Below are 21,296 nucleotides of genomic sequence, written 5' to 3'. Positions count from 1 at the left end.
GTCTTACTCATCTCGAAGAGCTCGACGGCCTTTGTCAGCTCGTCCAGAGTTGGCGGCTTGTCCAGTCTCTCCCTCATGCTGTCATCTAAGACCTCTGTGATAGATGACAGGAAGGACTGGGAGGCTATGCTGTCTGTGGGCTTCGCGTCCTACAGCCCAGCATAAAAGGATTTGCTGATCCTTCGTATGTCGGACTGCGAAGACGTTACCGAGCCATCCTCTTCCTTCAGGCTGCTGATAACAGAGCTCTCTCTGTGTACCTTTTGGAAGAAGTAACGCGAGCACATCTCATCCTGCTCAATGGAGCGGACTCTGGACCGGAAGATGATCTTGGAGGCCTCCGTGGCAAAGAGCGAGGCCTGCTGGCTCTTCACCTCTTGGAGATCCTCCTTGACCTCGACTCCCATCGATTGCAGCTGGAGCAGATTTTGCATTCTTTTCTGGAGTCGGGACATTTCCCTCTGTTTCTCTCTCGCCTTCTGAACACCTTTGTGGATAAAGAACCTCTTGATGTTCTCCTTAATCGCTTCCCACCAGTGAACTGGAGACTCAAAGAGGGGTTTCACGGTCCTCCAACCTTTGTAATCCCTTTTGAGTTCCTCAACGTTCTCTGGGGTCAGCAGAGCTTCCATGTCCCGCTGCCAACCCGCTGGTCGTCCTGTAAGTGAGTCGGCCAGTAAGAGGCAGTGGTCGCAGAAGAACACCGGCTTGATGTCGGTGGATCCCACCGTGACAACACGGGACACAAACAGGAAGTCAATCCTGGAACGGGCAGACCCGTCCGATCTTGACCATGTGTATCTACGCTGCTCTCCGTCTGCAGGTTTGTTGAAGACGTCGTGCAGTTTGGCATCTTCCACCGCCTTTTGAGGAAGACAGTTCCAAAGACTCACGACCCTCTGAGAGAAAAACGTTTCTCCACATCTCTGTCTTAAATGGGCGAACCCTTATTAGGGTGATAGCAGTTAGTCAGCTGACAATAATCCAAGTTCCGTTGTGTATATACAGAACAGGGGAGTTGCTTATAGGCCGTCAAACAGTAGTGGTAATGTTGGGCATGGTATAAATCAGGAAATTAGAGGTGCATGCAACTTGGATAATACAATAATAATGGGTGAATTAAATTTACATATAGACTGGGTAAACCTAATCAGCACTAATGCTGTGGAGGATGAATTCCTGGAGTGTGTACAAGTTGGATTTCTGGAGCAGTACGTTGAAGAACCAACTGGTAATCGGCTATTTTAGACTTAGTATTATGTAAGAAAGGGCTAATTAATAACCTTGCTGTAAAGGAGCTTTTGGGAAATAGTGACTATAATATGATAGAATTTTATATTAAGTTTGAAAGTGATATAGTTCATTCTAACCTAACTTACTTGATTGAATTCTTTGAGGACGTAACAAGGAGGATTGATGAGGGTAGTGCAGTGGATGTGGTCTACATGGATTTTAGTAAGGCATGTGACAAGATCCTGTATAGCAGACTGGTCAGTAAAATAAAAGCCCATGGGATACAGGGGAATGTGGCAGGTTGGATCCAGAATTGGCTCAGTGACAGGACACAAAACGGAAGGTTTTTGTGAATGGAAAGCTGTTTCCAGTGGCGTTCCACAGGGCTCAGTATTGGGTCCCTTGCTGTTTGTGGTATATATTAACGATTTGGACTTAAGTGTGTGAGGCATGTTTGGGAAATTTGCTGATGACACAAAAATTGGCCGTGTAGTTGATAGTGAAGAGGATAGCTGTAGACACCAGAATGATATCAATGGTCTGGTTGAGTGGGCAGAAAAGTGGCAAATGGTATTCAATCCAGAGAAGTGTGAGGTCATGCACTTGGGGAGGGCAAACAAAGCGAGGGAATACACTATAAATGGGAGGATATTGAGAGGGGTAGAAGAATTGAGAGACCTTGAAGTGCATGTCCACAGGTCCCTAAAGGTGGCAGGACAGGTAGATAGAGTGGTGAAGACGGCATAAGAAATGTTTTCCTTTATTGGCCGAGGTATAGAATACAAAAGCATAATGCTGGAACTGTATAAAATGCTGGTTAGGCCACAGCTGGAGCATTACGTACAGTTCTGGTCACCACATTACAGGAAGGACAAAATTGCTCTGGAGAGCGTACAGCGGAGATTTACAAGAATGCTGCCAGGGCTTGAAAGTGACAGCTATGAGGAAAGATTGGATTGGCTAGGGTTGTTTTCCTTCAGACAGAGGAAGCTGAGGGGTGATTTAAATGAGGTGTACAAAATTATGAGGGGCCTAGATAGAGTAGACAGGAAGGACCTGTTTCCCCTTACGGAGAGGTCAATTACCAGGCAGCACAGATTTAAGGTGATTGGTAGAAGGATTAGAGGGAACATGAGGAAAAACATTTTCACCCAGAGGGTGGCAGGTGTCTGGAATTCACTGCCAGGAATGGTGGTGGAGGCAGAAACCCTCAATTCTTTTAAAGGGTACCTGGACATGCAGCTGAAGTGCTGTAACCTGCAAGGCTATAGACCAGGTGCTGGAAGGTGGAATTAGATTGGGCGGACAGTTTTTTCAGCCGGCATGGATACAATGGACTGAATGGCCTCCTTCTGTGCTGTAATTTTTCTATGGTTCTATTCTGAAACTAAGGTCTTAAATCTGAACAAAGGAAACTATGAAGGTATGAGGGGCAAGTTGGCTCTGGTGGGTTAGGAAAATACACTGAAAGATTTGACAGTAGACAGGCAATATCTACAACAAATATACATTCCTCGAAGACACAAAAACCCAACAGGAAAGATGAATCAACCGTGGCTAACAAATGAAGTTAAAAATTGCATTAGATCAAAAGAATTGGCTTATAAGGTTGTCAGAAAAAGTGATAAACCCGAGGATTGGGAGCAATTTAGAATCCAGCAAAGGAGGACCAAGAAACTGATAAAGAAAGGAAAAAGAGAGTATGAAGGCAAGCTAGCGAGAAACATAGAGGTGGACTTTAAAACTTCTTTAGGTATGTGAAAAGGAAAAGATTAGCAAGGACGAATGTAGGTCCATTACAGAGACAGGAGAATTTATAATGGAGAATAATGAAATGGCAGAGAAACTAATTAATTACTTTGTGTCCGTGTTCACAGAGGAAGATACAGAAAATCTCCCAGAAATACGAAAGAACCAAGGGACTTCTGAGAATGAGGAACTGAAAGAAATTAGCATTAATATTGTATGTTGTTGTTTGGAATAATCCTTGTCTGACTGGGAATGGTCAGACAGGAGATGGGCAAGGTATGCTGAGCAGGGGTCATGATGTCAATAAAGCGATGCTGCTTAGTTTGTGGCATTGATGGCCACTCTTGGTGATTGGCCAGAAGGCGAGCGAGGTGTGCAAAGGGGGTTTACGTGTACTTCTCTCAATTAGTATACTGTATTTGTTGCTCACAATGCTGGTCTGTGCTACATTGGGAAAATCAAATGCAGGTTGTTGACCACTTTGTGGAACACCTCCATTCAACCTACAAGCACGACCCTGAGCTTCCAGTCGTCTGTCGTTTTAATTCGCCACCTTGCTCTCACGCTGACATCTCTGTCCTCGGCCTCCTGCAGTGTTTCAATGAAGTTCAGTGCAAACTTGAGGAACGGCACCTAACCACTTTACAGCCTTCCAGACTCATTGAGTTCAACAATTTCAGACTGTAATCTCTGCCCCCATTTTGTTTCCTTTTCCTTTGCATGTTTCTGTTTTACACTTGTTTTGCTTTGAAGTGCCAACTGTTCATTGTTCTTCCATTCACAACTCCTCGAGACTCATTTTTGGTTCTTTACTTGTCCCATTACCACTCCCTTTGGCTCTGTACCACCAATTCTTTTATCATCTAATCTCACATGTCCTCTGCCCTATCACAGGCCTTCCCTTTTGTTCTTTTTCTGCCCTCCCCCCTTTCACTTGCTTAGAATTATAGAATGGTTACAGCATAAAAGGAGGCCATTCGGCCTATTATGTCCGTGCTGACACTCTGTGAGGGCAATTCAGCTCATCCACTCTCTCGCCCTTTCCCCACAGCCCTGTAATAGTTTTTTCTCTTCAGATAATTATTTAATTATCCAATGTCCTTTTGAAGGCCTCGATTGAACCTGCCTCCACCCACACTCCCAGGCAGTGAATTCCAGATCCTGACCACTCGCTGTGTGAAAATGTTTTTCCTCATGTCGCCTCTGGTTCGTGTCATGAACATTAAATCGATGTTCCTCTGGTTCCCGACCCTTCCACAAATGGGAAGAGTTTCTCTCTCTGCTCTGTCCAGGCCCCTCAGTCTGGCTTTCTCTTGATTCTGATCAAATCTCATCTCAGCCTTTTTCTCCAAGGAAAACAACTGCAGCTTCTCCAACCTCTCACATCACAAACTCTTTCCAGTTCTGATGAAAGGTCCCAGACCAGAAACATTAACTCTGTTTCTCTCTCCACAGACACTGTCTGACCTGAAGAGAATTTTCACCATTTTCTGATTTTATTTCAGATTTTCAGCATCTGCAATATTTTGCCAAAGGGGTTTCCCAGGCCCCGCTGCAGGGGTGAGCACCTGCGGGCCCGGACCCGTTAGAGGGTGACACCGGGGGGGGGGGGGAGGGGAGCGGATAGAGGGTGACACCGCCCGGGGTGGGGGGGAGCGGTTAGAGGGTGACACCGGGGGAGCAGTTAGAGAGTGACACCGCGCCGCCCGGACCCTTTCGGCTGACGCACACGGTAACGGCAGTCACACGGAGCCGCCAGTCGCCACTTTCCCTCGGATCCAGCAGGTACTGGGGAGCGAGGCTGAGGGCGGGCGGGAAAGGCCTCGCTACCGGCCCCGAGCCGAGAGAGACCCCGGACCCTGAGCCGCTCAGGCTGCGGTGGCTCTGGCCGGGCCCCCCGGTGATTTGGCCCCGGCGGGCGCAGGGTGCGAGGGAGGAGCCGCCATTGTCCCGGGGCCCTGCGGCTGGAGCGGCCCCAGCACCGAGAGAGAGAGAAATTGCAGCTTCTCCCGCTCTGTGTGCAAATGTAAAACAAGTGTAATTAATATAGACGGTGGTAACGTTCATTAAATGGTATTTAGCAGAACTGAGAGGTTACAATAATCAGGAAAGATTGAACAGGCTGAGGCTCCTTTCTGTAGAAAAGGGAAGGCTGAGGGGTGACCTGAGGTATTTACAATTATGAAGGGGTTTGATAGGGAAGTAAATCCAATCGGGAATTCAGGAGAAACTTCTTTACCCAGAGAGTGGTGAGAATGTGGAACTCACTACCACAGAGAGTGGTTGAGGTGAATAGTATCGATACATTTAAGGGGAAGCTGGATAAACACAGGAGGGAGAAAGGAATAGAGGGATATGTTGATAGGGTGAGATGAAGAGGGGTGGGAGGAGGCTCGTCTGGAGCATAAACGCTAACATGGACCGGTTGGGCCGAATGGCCTGTTTCTGTCTTGTAAATTTTCTTGCATTTGTATACTTACAAGGTTTGAGAGACTTCACAGTTATGTGGAGAGATAAAGAAGCTAGGGTTGTTCACTTTAGAGCAGAGGAGTTTAAGGGGACCTTTAATAGAGGTGTTCAAAATAATGAGGGGTTTCGATGGAGTAGATAGTTTCTAAAGGCAGGAGGATAGGTGACCAGAGGGCACAGAATTTAAGTTAATCATCAAAAGTACTAAGAGTAAGATGAGAATAGTTTTTACACAGTGAGTTATGATGATCTGAAAGTGTGGTAGAAGCAGATCGAATAGTCACTTTCAAAAGGTGCTACGATAAACATATGAGAAGGAAAAGTTGCTATAAGGAAAGACTAAGTGAATGTAATTAATTGGATGGTCTTTCAAAGAGATGGTACAGATGATGGACTGACTGGGCTCCTTTTGTGCTATATGATTTTGTGATTTTTTTGTTGACTAAATGCTCTTGGGAACTGTTGTAAAACACATGGCACTTGATTTTCTCGGTCAGTATATCCAGTATTAAAATCTATATTCAAACACATTTTTGTCTGATTACGCTCCTTTGCAGTGCATTGGACATTTTGCCATATTAAAAGTGTTAGATAAATGCAGGTTATTTATATCCTTCAGGCCAATATTCCAGTCCTGGCTAATGGTGGGAAAATCACTTCTTCCTCAGTAGCAGTAGCTTTTATTTTGCATCCCAGGCCTCGTCACAGAGGCATGTGTCTGGTTTGTTTTTATATAGCTAGGAATTCAACTTGCTGGGAAAAAAAAAATCCTGCTCTGAAGGCGAAATTATTTACTTCCCTAAATCTCTCCTTGTTTATAGCTTATTTGCTGAAGTAGTCAAGTCACCTATGTCTCTAACTCCTGTCCAACCTCCACCCCTGCTGCCCACAAAAAAAATCAGATTAAAATAGATTAAATGTCTCTGCTTGTTTGAAGGTAGTCAGGCATCATGCTTGACCATGTGGTAAAATTAGTTGACCAAATTTTGCTGGAGCCCGGGTCTGCTGACTCGTTCCTAAGGTCTGTGTTGTAAACTGTCATTAATATCATGACTTAACCAAATATGAGCAAGATGGTAATTATGCACCCTCTTAATTTGTAGGTGCTTATTTTTTCCCTTAGTCAGGAGATAAAACACTGATACTTGTATGCATGTAGCGTGCAGTTCACGTGTGGGCACATTCCAAACTGATGGCCTACTCCATAGTTCAGTTCAATTTATGTAATCTTCTTTCCCCTTGCATCGTTTCATTTTGACAAAGCTTGTTCCGTGTTGTCAGAGATTCTATCTGATTGAAGACTGAGGTCATGGATAGACGGAGTTAAGTTTGAGAAGCTGTCGCTAAAATCCAGGGAGTAGAGTATTTTACACACAGCACTCTTAATTCAAAGTTGTATAATTCAATGATTCCAACTTGTGTAGTACTGTATTACCATATTGTTATTTAATTCAGGTTGGGTTATCTTTGAATTCAAAAAAATCAAATTCAGACATGGATTTTACAAGACAGTTGCATTGTTGCTGGAGAGAGCATCATTTGATACGTTAGTGTTTGCCTTTTAAAGTGCAGTTTACAGGTTGCAAATTGGTTTATTATACAGTACTTGTGTTGGTGCTGTGGCTTATGTTATCCCTAGTGTATCTTTATATTGGGCTTCAGGCCAGGATGGGAGAATGTAGTGGTGATTATTCATGCTAATTTGTTAACTTTTCCCTTCCCCTTCAGCAAGCATCATTGTGTACCAAAGAAATGGTGATGGAGAAGCCAAGTCCCCTGCTTGTAGGGCGGGAGTTTGTGAGGCAGTACTACACTTTGCTGAACAAGGCACCAGACTTCTTGCACAGGTAATTATTTTTATGCAGTTTAACTACTGTTCTTTCTGGAATTACTGCTCAAGATGTCTGTATAAAACTGAATGCCAGCATGTCCACAGAACGAAGTGATTCCCCGGCCCAAGCAATTAAGTTTTCAGCTGCAGCACTGGGACAGTGAAACTACACTTCACGTTGGGCAGAAAAGGTACTCGTAACTTTCTGCTCTGAACTACATATCCCGACGAGTATACTTGTCTGCATTGCTGTATTGATAATCACTGACTAAATTCAATTTTGTTGGAGATATGTATAAACCCATTGTATAATACAACCTGTGATTGCTAAAGTGGGTAATTATTCTTCCGAAATATTTTTCCAAAAGTTGAAGTATTTCCACCTTGCATTTGCTTTGCTGTATGACATTTGCACAGAGTCTACAAGCACAGAAAATGGCTTTTTAATCCAACTGATGAATACCAGCATTTATGCTCCACATGAGCCTCCTCCCACCTCTCTTCAGCTCACCCGTTCAGCATATCCTTCTAGTTCTTTCTCCCTTGTGTGTTTTTGCCTAGCTTCCTTTTAAATGTATCTATACTATTCTCAACCACTCCCTGTGGCAGTGAATTTCACATTCTCGCCACTCTCTGGGTCAAGAAGTTTCTCCTGAATTCCATATTGGATTTATTAGTGACTATCTTATATTTATGACCTCATAAACAGAAACATTTTCTCTACATCTACCCTGTCAAAGTCTTTCAATATCTTAAAGACCTCCATCAGGTCACCCTTCAGTCTTGTCTTTTCTAGAGAAAAACCCCAGTCTGTTTAGTCTTTCCTGACAGGCATAGACACTCAGTTCTGGTTATCATCCTTTTAAATTTTTTTTGCACCAGCTCCAATGCCTCTATATCCTTTTTATATTATGGAGACCAGAACTGTGTACATTTCCTCCATGTTTGATTGAGAAGTCATAAGAACTTTGATTGGACTACTCAATGCTGTTTCTTAATATTCAGCAGCTGGTTTTCCCTTTAAGGGTTAACCTTGCCTGATGACATCATGCACCATGTTATAGAAATATGACACTCTGGCATGAATAGGTAATCATGTGGTACACAAACAAGAAAGTTTTGAATTGGGCCTGATTATAATTTGGATCTGTTTTGTAACTGCTTATCCAGAATTTAAATTTAATAATTGGATAACTCTGTCAAAGAGTTAGCACAGACATACTGGTCCGAATTGTCACCTCCTATGATGCTACTGAGAGCTGTGGCCATTGTGTTGTGTTTAAACCAGTGGCCACTCTGGTGTTTTCCAGGTTAAAAACATTTTATTTATGCGAAAGTTCCTGTTCAGAGGGGCTGGCAGCTTCCAGCTCTCTAAGTGAAGTTTGCTTTTGCTGTTCTGCTCATGATGTGACTTTTTCAGGGTATATAAATAGCATACAGTTTAGACCCAGGCATATTAATGCTGTTAAACTATGCAGTTTAGGAGGGTAAAATAAACCTCCTCCCATAGATGTTGACGTTTTACACAAGGGACGCAATTCTTTATCATTACTAAAGTTATCAAATGTGTAGATCACAGCAGTATCATAAAAAGATACAGCACAGAAGATGGCCATTCACCTTGCCATGCCTATGCCGACGCTTTGAAAGAGCAATCCAATTAGTCCCACCGCCCCCCCCCCCCCCCCCACTCTTCCCCCTTCATAACTTTGCAAATATTTCCCTTTTCAAGTATTTATCCATTTACCCGTTTCAATGTTATTTTTGAACCTGCTTCCACTGCTCTTTCAGTCAGCGAATTCCTGATTACCATAACTTGCTGCGTAAGTTTAAACAGAACATGTTGCACGCAGTCATGTGAGGTTAATGCAAATACCTTTCTTGTTCAGACTAGATATTAAAGGTCCCAAGCACAGAGAAAAATAGCTGCAATCCATTAAGAAAAATGTTGTAGAAGAAGGTTTTTATGCCATTATTGTGTCCTGTATCATCTGCCTGGTCTTGTATTCTCAATTGCAAGCTGTTACTAGTATCTGAAGCCAACACATCCTCTTGGTTTTAGTCGCAGTACTTGACTGTTGTAATATGGTAGAGAGCCTTCGTTTGAGTTGACTCTATTCTCAACTATCATTTTGCTATGTTGGAGGTTATGAGAATGGGAGTGTTCCAGTTGCTTTACTAGAGGTGGAATGATGTTGTAAACGTTGTTTGAAACCACTGAATATCAAAGGTAACATCACCAGTGTGACAGACTGCTGCCTTTATTTATGAGGGAAGTATTAAATCTTGTGGATTAGCCCAGAATATGGAGCAGAGTATTAATTTAGTTCAGCGATACTGTCTGCCCATTTGCTAATAGCTGGTTTTAGTAATAGTTGGAGGTTGAATTTTTCCAAGAATGTGGCTTCCATTTGCCACTAAAAAGTGATTTGAGTGCTATACTGACATCAGTGTAAACCCAGGATCTTTCTCATGCACAATTGGTGCCTTTGCTAGTCAGTCCCTTGTGTGAACTGCTAGAAAATCTGTGACTTGTTCTTCTCCCCTTTTCTCTTTCCACATTGACCATTGTCTCAGTTTACTGCATCTGCATATCAAACAGTTAACATGTGGATAAACTTGACTTTCAATAATTCAGGAAGTGTCTGAAAGTATATAAATGAGGCAGCATATATTCAGTTCACAAGGGACTTCTGTTCATCTGAGAGAATGTGTTTTGGGACTGGATTCCTGCGCAGTTCCTCTGTATAAATCAACCGCAAAGCTTATTGTGACTCAACAAGGCTCTTCCCGACTGAGCAAAATTGAGGTGCAGGAACAACTTATTCAGATTTGTTGCCAGGAATTTGGATATGGATGGATTTGTCTAGATATAGTTTCAACTTTACATAATGTCCAATTCACTGTCACTATTTAATAAAAATCTAATATGATAAGCTCAGTAGTGGGGGCCAGTTCTGGAAACAGGAATCCTAGCTTCCCTTCTGATTCCCTTAGCCCCTTATTAAGCTTGGAGTCTGTGTTTCTTTTCTGTGCGTGCTTTCCAATGCAGCAATCCCTTTGGAGATTGGTGACAGAACTCATAATATTCAGAAGTAGTGTGCAGTTGCTGTATCCTTGCATTGAGGCCCAACCATTGTCTGGAATCAAAGTTAAATTACTCCAGCTATCTGAACTAGAATTTCTATAGGCTTGTAATGTAGTTAAATATAGACCTGAGTTTTAACTTCTTTCCGGTTATTCTCAATAGTCGCTGTCATACAGATCATTCATTCAGATTGACTTGAGTGGTTCTGCATTAAAGCACGCTGCATAATAACTTTGAGCGGCTCTTTGTCCACTTTGTCATCCTCAACAGTGATGCTTAATGAAAATTGATTGGAATGTGCTGTCCTTAAAGCAACTGCTTCAGTTTCACCTCCAATAAAAGCAATTGTTTTGGCTTGGGCCTCAAATATGATTGTGAGGGTTCCATGGGGTGATCCTTCAGTTTTTTTCTTCTCATGCATGTTAGTCGGTTTTTGCATAGGCTGTATGTGTGCTTTGAATAGTGTATGCTGTTGGGTCTCCTATTTTTATTGAGTCATTAGGCGCAGGAGTTGGCCTTTCGCCCCCTCGAGCCTGCTTTGCCACTTGATAAGATCATAGCCTCAGCTTTACTTTCCTGTCTACCTGCTATAACCTTAGATTCTTGATTGACAAGGGAGTCAATCTATACGAACAGAGCATGGCACAGAGGAGACCAGTCGGCCCATCAAGTCCATGCCGGCTCTCAGTCGAGTAATCCAGTCAGTCCCACTCGATCCCCATAGCCCTGCAAGTTTATTTCCCTCGAGTGCCCATCCTATTTCCTTTTGAAATCATTGATGGTTTCCACTTACACCACCCTTGGGGGCAGCAAGTTCTATGTAACTTTTGTTAGACTTGAATTCTGTTCTGTTCATCATGTGCTACATTATTTTTCCTCTGCTTGCTCCAAATTTCTCTGCAGTAGGAAGAGCAGACTTTTTTGAGCCATCTGTGCTCGCTGACATGACGATTTGGCTCATGGTTAAGCAATGCCTCAATTGTAAAATTCTCATCCTTCTGTTCAAATCTCTCTCTATCTCTAAAATCTCCTCCAGTTCAACAACCCTCTGAGATTCTGGCCTCTTGTGCATCCCTGATTTTAAGCGCTCCCCCTTTGGTGGCTATGCCTTCAGTTGTCTGGGTCCTAATCTCTGGAATTCCCTCCCTAAATCTCTCAGCTTCTCGATCTCTCTCCTCCTTTAAGACACTTCTTAAAACCTACTTCTTTGACCAAGCTTTTGACCACCCATCCGAATATCTCCCATGTGACTCGGTGTCATATTTAGTTTTGTAATTGCTCCTGAGAAGCAATTTGGGTCATTTTGATACATTAAAGGCGCTATATAAATGTAAGTTGTTGTCAAAGAACAAAGAAAATTACAGCACAGGAACAGGCCCTTCGGCCCTCCAAGCTGCGCTGATCCAGATCCCCTATCTAAACCCGTCGCCTATTTTCTAAGGGTCTGTATCTCTTTGCTTCCTGCCCATTCACGTATCTGTCTAGATGCATCTTTAAAGACGCTATCGTGCCCGCGTCTACCACCTCCGCTGGCAACGCGTTCCAGGCACCCACCACCCTCTGCGTAAAGAACTTTCCACGCATATCCCCCCTAAACTTTTCCCCTCTCACTTTGAACTCGTGATCCCTAGTAATTGAATCCCCCACTCTGGGGAAAAAGCTTCTTGCTATCCACCCTGTCTATACCTCTCATGATTTTGTACACCTCAATCAGGTCCCCCCTCAACCTCTGTCTTTCTAATGAAAATAATCCTAATCTACTCAACCTCTCTTCATAGCTAGCGCCCTCCATACCGGGCAACATCCTGGTGAACCTCCTCTGCACCCTCTCCAAAGCATCCACATCCTTTTGGTAATGTGGCGACCAGAACTGCACGCAGTATTCCAAATGTGGCCGAACCAAAGTCTTATACAACTGTAACATGACCTGCCAACTCTTGTACTCAATACCCTGTCCGATGAAGGAAAGCATGCCGTATGCCTTCTTGACCACTCTATTGACCTGCGTTGCCACCTTCAGGGAACAATGGACCTGAACACCCAAATCTCTCTGTCCATCAATTTTCCCCAGGACTTTTCCATTTATTGTATAGTTCACTCTTGAATTGGATCTTCCAAAATGCATCACCTCGCATTTGCCCGGATTGAACTCCATCTGCCATTTCTCTGCCCAACTCTCCAATCTATCTATATTCTGCTGTATTCTCTGACAGTCCCCTTCACTATCTGCTACTCCACCAATCTTAGTGTCGTCTGCAAACTTGCTAATCAGGCCACCTATACTTTCCTCCAAATCATTTATGTATATCACAAACAACAGTGGTCCCAGCACGGATCCCTGTGGAACACCACTGGTCACACGTCTCCATTTTGAGAAACTCCCTTCCACTGCTGCTCTCTGTCTCCTGTTGCCCAGCCAGTTCTTTATCCATCTAGCTAGTACACCCTGGACCCCATGCGACCACTTTCTCCATCAACCTACCATGGGGAACCTTATCAAACGCCTTACTGAAGTCCATGTATATGACATCTACAGCCCTTCCCTCACCAACAAGGATACTGCATTCTGCTGAAGCATTTGTCTGTTCAAACGCCAAACCATGTGTTAAGTTATACCAGTAATAACTTCTTTCCCACATGTATTGTATCCAGGCATTCTAATAAGTCTGGAAGCCCGCTGGCAGGGGTGCCTGTCTCTGTTTAAAGCACCTGGTCATTTACAGCCTCATTGTATATGTCTACTATATCTAGTATGGTGTACAACAAATCCAGAAGTTTATATGGATATAAGAGAGACTGGTTAGGCTAGAGTTGTTTTCCTTAGAGCAGAGAAGGTTGAGGGGGGACCTGATTGAAGTATACAAAATTATGAAGGGCGTAGATAGGAAGAAACTTTTTCCCTTAGCGGAGGTGTCAATAACCAGGGGGCATTGATTTAAGGTAAATGCAGGAGGTTTAAAGGGGATTGGAGGAAAAGATTTTTCACCCAGAGGGTGGTTGGAATCTGGAACACACTACCTGAAGAGGTCACAACATTTAAGAAGTATTTAGATGAGCACTTGAAATGCCATAGCATACAAGGCTACGGGCCAAGTGCTGGAAAATGGGATTAGAATAGATAGGTGCTTGATGGCCGGCACAGACACAATGGGCCGAAGGGCCTGTTTCTGTGCTGTATAATGCTGTGACTCTATGGTGCACAGGCTCACGTGCACTAATACATCCAGTGCTTATTCAACAACCTGATTTGATTGTAGAGGCAAACAGCTACTGCTGAAACTTCACAACTCTGATTATGGAGCTGTCTTTCAATGCTGAGAGAAAGGGGAATGGTGTTATGCACTCTGAGCAGCTGATGCATTGTGTTGCTCAGCATGCCTCCCATGAGAGCTGCTGTTCAGCTAGTTAGTGTTCACACATAGTCTTGTTAGTTCTTTAGTGACTGTCCTCCTGGGGAGGGGGCATGGGTTGGATGAGGAAAAGGGAGGATTGTAGGGTTGCTTTGGAGTCGTGTTTGCTCCAGGGTTATGTTCCTAACTGATGTTCTGAGGCCTGAAGTGGGCAGTACTCCAGAATGCTGCTGTTCATGGATAGTGGAGGGAGATGAGGATAAACCAGACTCCTTATAACTGTACCAAATAAGGTGCTTCAGTTGGACAAGGAGCAGGAAGTGCTGCAGTGTTTGGTGAACTGTGCCTCTCAGCTAGTTAAACCTCTGAATTATTTCTCTAAGTTGTGGCTCTGCCAAACTGCACTTGAGCTTCCTGCATTTGGATAAGTGCTAAGGGAGAGGTGTGCACCACTTACTGATCAAACAAATTGCAGGTGCAACCACAGGGCAATTGTTCATTGTATTTCAACTGAATTATACCTCATAGACCAACATACAACAAATAAATCTTTAATATTGAAGATTACTTATTAATGGTTTTGCTTGCAATATTTCTGACTACAGGTTTTATGGTAGAACCTCCTCTTATGTTCATGGTGGATTGGACGGCAATGGAAAGCCTGCAGAAGCGGTTTATGGCCAAGCTGTAAGTATGGAAGATGCTTTTTGTTTCTTGCAAGCAAGATGTTTTAGTATTAATATCAAAATGTTACTCAGAAGGTTGGAGTAATGGGAAAGCTTTTCTGTGATTTATTGTATAATTCTGTGCACAGGATACTTCTATCTTTATCATAGTACTGTGTTTGTGCACAAGTTAGACTTTTAGCCATACACAGCAGCTCTGTCCCCACATGTTTAAGACATGCCTTCCAAGGCATCAAATATACGAAACGGGCGCATTCTTTACTCCCCTCCTTCTGTGTATGTTGTAGATCCAGAATCACTCTTAAAAAAAAAAAATTTTGTTACTCTTGCTCCATTTCTCCTTTCCCCAGCCCAATTTTCCATCCATCCTCCTTGGCCTTACAGCAGGAGTTGCTGGACAGTGACCAGCATCAGGAATTCAGGAATACAAGCCAATTGTATCCCCCCCCCCCCCCCCAAAAAAAAACAGCCTAGGGATGTGAGGGCCAAATGTAGCTCCTCTTTCAGCTTGCATTTATATCCTGCTTAATTTCAAGGAAACCTCTGGAGTACTCCCTGTGCTACATGTCAGTGAGCATAGGAATAGGTGGATAGAACAGATGAATGTGTGACTGGAGAGATGGTGCAGGAGGGAGGGCTTTAGATTCCTGGGACATTGGGACTAATTCTGGGGGGGGATGGGATTTGTACAGGCTGTACGGATTGCACATGCAGGGCGATTTGCTAGTGCTGTTGGGGAGGGTACAAATTAACTTGGCAGGAAGTAATAGCGAGGAAAAACAAGGTGCACAGTGAATTGGGAGTGTCAGCTAGCACTAGAGTAAGAAATAGTAAGGTATTATGTGGGGATCAGAGTAAGAGGGAATGTAATAAGGTCTAAATTAGGTTTTCTGTGCATGTATGTGAATGTGCGGAATGTGGTAAATAGGTTTGGTGAGCTGCAGGCGCAGATAGTCATGTGGAAATATGTTGTGGTGATGAGAGTCCTGGCTCTAAAAAGGACAGGACTGGGTACTAAATATTCCTGGGTACAAGGTGTTTAGGAAAAATAGGGAAGAAAAGAAAGGAGGAAGCATAGCAGTATTGATTAAGGAGAACATTACGGTGCTGGAGAGAAAGAGGATGACCTAGAGGGGTCAAGGACAGAATCTATTTGGTTCTAGCTAAGAAACAATAGAGGTGCCATTACACTACTGGGTGTATTCTATATGCCAGCAACTAGTGGAAAAGATATAGAGGAACAAATTTGCAAGGAAATTACAGAGAGATGCCAGGATTCTAAAGGAGTTATAATGGGGGACTTTAATTATAATATAGACTGGGATAGTAATAGTATAAAGGGCAGAGAGGGGGAAAGTGTATGAAGTATAAAACAGCAAGTTGTAGTAAATAGTTGTTTTTCAGACTGGAGGATGGTAGACTGTATTCCCCATGGGTCAGTGCTGGGACCACTTATATATAGATAACTTGGATCTTGGAATACAGAGTAGAATCTCAAAATTTGATGATAACCACCAAACTTGGAGGTGCAGCAAACAGTGAGGATGATATGAATCGCCTGCAACAGGACATAGATAAGCTAGCAGAATGGGCAGACAGGTGGCAGATGGAATTTAATACTGACAGGTATTAATGCATTTTGGCAAAAGTGATAGGGAGAGGCAATATAGACTTAATGGTACAGTTCTAAAGAGTGTGCAGGAACAAAGGAACCTGGGGTGCAAGTGCATAGATCTTTGAAGGTAGCAGGACATATTGTGAGAGTGGTTAGCGAAGCATATGGTATCTTGGGCTTCATAAATAGAGGCATTGAGTACTAAAGCAGGGAAGTTATACTGAATGTTTATAAAGCTCGGGTTAGGCCCTAACTGAAGTACTGCATCTAGTCTGGTCACACTTCAAGAAGGATGTGTGGGTCCTTGAGAGGATGCAGAGGGGATTTACCAGAATAGTTCCAGGGATGGAGGATTTTAATTACAAGATTAGCTTGTAAAAGCTGGGTTTGTTCTCCTTGGAACAAAAGAAATTGAGGGGAGATTTAATCGAAGTGTACAAGATTATGACAAGCTTGGATAATTTAGACAAGGAAAAGCTGTTCCCATTAACAAATGATACAAGGATTAGGGGACACTAAGTTTTGGGCAAAAGATGCAGGGAGAATATGAGGAAACACTTTTCTATGCAGCAGGTGGTAATGACCTGGAACTCGCTGCCCACCAGGGCAGTGGAAGCAGAGACGATTAGTAACTTCAAGAGGAAGTTGGATGGCCACTTGAGAGAAATAGACTTGCAGGGCTAAGGGGATTGAGCCGGGGAGTGGGACTGACGGCATAGCTCTGTGAAGAGCTGGCACGGACTCTGGGCCAAATGACCATCTCCTGTGCTGTGACTAACCGACTCTATGTTCAGGAGAATTTTCCAGATCAGTATGTTTCTGGCCCAACAAGGAAGGAGGCATTGCTGGATCTGGTTCTAGTGAATGAGGTGGGTCAAATGAATCGAGCGTCAGTCAGGAAGCATTTAGGTGACAGTGACCATGGTATCATAAGGTTTAGGTTAACTATGAAAAGGGCAGGAGCAATCCTGAGTAAAGATAATCAATTGGGGTGGGCCAGCTTCAATGCAGTGAGAGCAGATCTGGCAGGTAAATTGGAATCAAAGATTGGCAGGCCAAACTGTAACTGAACAATGGGCTTCCCTTTGAAGAGGAGATAATTTAGGTACATTCCCACGAGCGGGAAAGTTAGGACAAACAAAGCCAGAGCACCCTGGATGACGAAAGAAATGAGACTAAGATGAAGCAGAAACAGGGCATATGCAGATGTCAGGTATAATACAATTGAGAACCAGACTGAATATAGAAAGTTCAGAGGGAAAGTGTAAAAGAAATATGAGAAGCAAAGAGAGAGTATGAGAAGCAAAGAGAGAGTATGAGAAGCAAAGAGAGAGTATGAGAAGCAAAGAGAGAGTATGAGAAGCAAAGAGAGAGTATGAGAAGCAAAGAGAGAGTATGAGAAGCAAAGAGAGAGTATGAGAAGCAAAGAGAGAGTATGAGAAGCAAAGAGAGAGTATGAGAAGCAAAGAGAGAGTATGAGAAGAGATTGGCAGCTAACATAAGAGGGTATCCAAAAGTCTTCTGTAGGCTTATAATTAGTAAAAGGTTGTGTTTGCTGACAACGCAACCACAAGGTGGTGCAGTACTGGCACATGTCCAAATGCAGCCTCATCGACTGAAACGTCACTACCTGCGACATCTCAGCCAGCTGCCAGAAATAAAGATGGCACCGACTGAAACATCATTGTCTGCGACAAATCAGGTAGCTGACAGTCATAAAGATGGCCCTGCTCAATTTGATACAAAAAACGAATTGAACCTAAACCACCCCCATCCCTCAATGGCTGCAATCGCTGCCTCCACACCTGCCCCCAACAGTAGCCCACGCGCTCTCACGATCATTGCTTGTGTTCTCCGCATGAGAAACAATTTGCGGGGCTACTGTGAAAAGGTGGAGAGTGAGACCAGGAAGGATGATAGGAACAGGAGTAGGCCATTCGACCCTTCAACCCTGCTCCGCCATTGGATAAGATTATGGCTGATCCGGTTGTGGTCTCAACTGCACTTTCCTGACTGCCCCCCCCCTCCCCCCCCACCCCAATAGTTGCTCTTGCAGAGAGCTGGCAAAGGGACAACAGGCCAAATAGCCGCCTCCTGTGCTGTAACCATTTTCTGATTCTAACAGTGCAAAATCTTGATCGTTGAGAGTGGTTGGTTTAATTTTTAAAGTGGTCAATTAAGCACAGTACACCAGAAGCATCTTGGCTTGCTAGTTTTCATTATTCTCTGAGCCATGGCATATTGGTGCAGGGGACTAAATTAGATTTGCATGAAACTTGGTACTACCAAAAACAAACCATTTAATATATATCAGCTGCTTGCCCATTGCTTCCTTCCTGACTCTCGTGTCTTAATTCCACCATTTACTGTTACATTTGATTGCTGTACATGTTGAGATCCCCTGTGAAGTGTGGAGAGCCAGTTTGTTTCAGTGCAGATGTGGGGAACTAACTCCCTGGATCCAGTTTATTCGTGGTACCATATTCTTGTGGTGTCTGGATGCTCTTGGTTACCTGAGAGTAGGACATTGATACAGTGGAGTGCAGCCAGCGAAGAGCAGCTTCTCCTGTCTGTGTCTTTCATTTCTTATCTGGTCTGAGTCTGAATGAAGACTTGTGATGAGAAGACAGTGTAGTAACCCACTACACCACCAAACTGACGAGCATATTTTTTGTCCCTAAAAATCCCCATTCACATTCTTGTTTTTGTTATCGGGATCTGCAGTGGGTCTTCTAAAATTTGCTTGAGGATTTTTAATTTTATATCTATATGTATTTAAGTCTGCTTAAAGCTCAGTAAATTTCTTTTAGATCGTAATTTATAACAAAGTGGCAGTCAAATTTCTAAATGCTTGTAGAATTTAGTGTCAATTTTAAATTGTGCTTGAATCTTGTATAGGAGATCCACAAAAAGGTCATGTCCCTTCAATTTAGTGATTGCCACACAAAAATTCGCCATGTGGATGCACATGCTACGCTAAGTGATGGGGTGGTTGTACAGGTGATGGGGGAGCTGTCAAACAGTGGTCAGCCAATGAGGAAGTTCATGCAGACTTTCGTCCTGGCACCAGAGGTAAGCTCATAGTATTAAAAGTTATTCGTTTTTAATATTTTTAATGTTGCAATGTAGTGGGGATTGATGCAGCATTCACCGTTTTTGAATACATAAGAAATAAGAACAGGAGTGGGTCACTCGGCCCTTCGAACCTGCTCCGCCATTCATTTCGCTTTCCCACCCTATCCCCACATTCCTTGTTTTCCTTAGTGTCCAAAATCTATTGATCTCTGTCTTGAATGTACTCAACAACTGAACATCCACAGCCCCCTCAGATAGAGAATTCCAAAGCATAGACGCCAAGCATTCAAATTATTGCTTTCCATGAGGACCTAACCTTTTATTGATATGATAGTATGTGAGTTTCCATGTAAATGAAAAAGAAAGAACTTGCATTTATATAGCACCTTTCACAACCTTGGTGTCCTAAGGCACTTTACAGCCAAAGTACTTCCAGCTTCTTTCACTGTTGTAATGCAGTTCCTGCTGCCTGCATAAGAGAGAGGCTTACTCAACGGTTGAATTTCAGCGGTTGTTGATATCCAAGTCTTTGATCAACTTTAGCTGGAGGAAGAAAATGTTTCTTCTCTCTCCCAAATGTACAGTGAGAGGCAACTATAGGCAAAGGTTTATGATGCCCTGTTTTTCTTGGAAAGAATATATTACTAAAGTTGAAAAAGGAGGGAAGAAAATAAGGAAGAGAAGCAGCAGACACAGGAAATGGAAGTAGCGTTACAGTAATGAATCTTATAATTGTGCAGTTGTATTACTCTTGCAGAATCTTTGGATGTGCACTAAAACTTAAAGCAGTGACAAGACAGGATATTTGTCATTTCACTGAACCTGCTGGGAGTTTAAGGGTTAAACTATGAATATGCAATAACTGTGCAATTGTCCTAATTCTTCTTTGAACATGTTAACTAACTTTCTGGTGAGGGAGGGAAAGAAAGGATTTTCTTTGCAAGGACTTTTCCCGAGTTCAGCAATACCAATGACTCTTTTGCTCTAGGTTTGAAGTCTTGCTTTGTTCACCTATAACTAGGTTATGTCTATGTAATTTTTTTATAGTAGATCTATTCAGTGGTTAACCTTTTGAATGCTGAAGGTCTTGATTGCAATTTTCTTGCATCATTTAAAGGCTTCCTTTGTGCAGATTGATATTGGGTAAAGCCATGTGCATTATTCAGGTTTGTTAGGAAGGAATGCTTAATTTAAGAAAGTTAAGTTGGAAACGCCTAGAAAGTAAGTTGTTCTGACGTATGATGGACTTCACAATATTTACTCAATGAACAAGGCTACTAAAGACAATTTTATTGATATATTCGCCAAGATTAACATTATTCTTTTTTTTTTAAATAACAGGGTTCTGTTCCAAACAAATTCTACGTCCATAATGATATATTCCGCTACCAGGATGAAGTGTTCGACTCAGATGCAGAATTGGAAGAAGGTAATAAATCGAACTGTACAAGGAGGTACATTTCCCAATGCTGATTAAGCTGCAGGTCAAAATATTTGTAGTTTGACATCAAAAAGCAGACAATAATTTTAATGCATTCCAATCCGTAATGTCAGTCACAGGCTTTTCCTGTTTTTAGAAACATTTGGGACCAGTTTAACTGGCCAGACAGGGTGGTGATGATCCAAAAATTGACGTTGGATCGATTACAGCCCTGTTTACGCAGCTCCACCTTAAGCAGCTCCTGAGATGGCCGGTTTGAGTGCTCTCTTGCAGACAGGAGACCTCTTGTAATATGCAAATTGTAGTCCTGTGTCATACATACCACTGCCCCCCCCCCCCTGCCCCCAATCCCTTCGCCAACTAAATTCCCCAGGTAAATGTGGACAGAATATGTGTTGCACATGGACGTTTCTGTGCCAAACAATGAGTAACCTAACCAACAGTTCTTCCAGAAACTGCTGCACGCCACTCAAAACAGCCCAGGAAACAGCCTCTTGCCCCTTGTCTCAGGCATGCTTCCTTCCTTTCCCATCCACCTTTTTTGTGTCACATACATTACGCTTTCCCCACAAGAACACAAGATGTAGGAGCAGGAGTAGACCATATGGCCCATTGAGCCTGCTCCGCCATTCAAAACGATCATGGCTGATCTTGGGATTCAACTCCACTTTCCCACCCACTCGCCATATCCTTCAATTCCCTGAGAGACCAAAAATCTGTCTATCCCAGTCTTAAATGTAATCAACGATGGAGCATCCA

General features: G+C 43.1%; 1 protein-coding gene across 2 annotated transcripts in view; it reads left to right on the top strand.

Moving 5' to 3' along the window:
- The first annotated feature begins 4,643 nt into the window (after positions 1 to 4,643).
- Positions 4,644 to 21,296, top strand: part of LOC137377349 (ras GTPase-activating protein-binding protein 2-like) — a 28,198-nt gene continuing 11,545 nt past the window's right edge. Inside the window, exons 1-5 of one of the 2 annotated variants that reach the window (XM_068046933.1) lie at positions 4,644 to 4,767; positions 7,180 to 7,298; positions 14,326 to 14,407; positions 18,920 to 19,093; positions 20,438 to 20,525. In XM_068046933.1, coding sequence (XP_067903034.1) covers positions 7,204 to 7,298; positions 14,326 to 14,407; positions 18,920 to 19,093; positions 20,438 to 20,525 — 439 coding nt within the window. In that variant the 5' untranslated portion in view covers positions 4,644 to 4,767; positions 7,180 to 7,203. The remainder of the gene's footprint in view (positions 4,768 to 7,179; positions 7,299 to 14,325; positions 14,408 to 18,919; positions 19,094 to 20,437; positions 20,526 to 21,296) is intronic. The other variant, XM_068046944.1, reaches the window with a different exon arrangement.

Source organism: Heterodontus francisci, chromosome 1 (assembly GCF_036365525.1).
Source record: "Heterodontus francisci isolate sHetFra1 chromosome 1, sHetFra1.hap1, whole genome shotgun sequence".
NCBI lineage: Eukaryota > Metazoa > Chordata > Chondrichthyes > Heterodontiformes > Heterodontidae > Heterodontus > Heterodontus francisci.
This window is presented reverse-complemented; position numbering and strand designations above follow the sequence as displayed.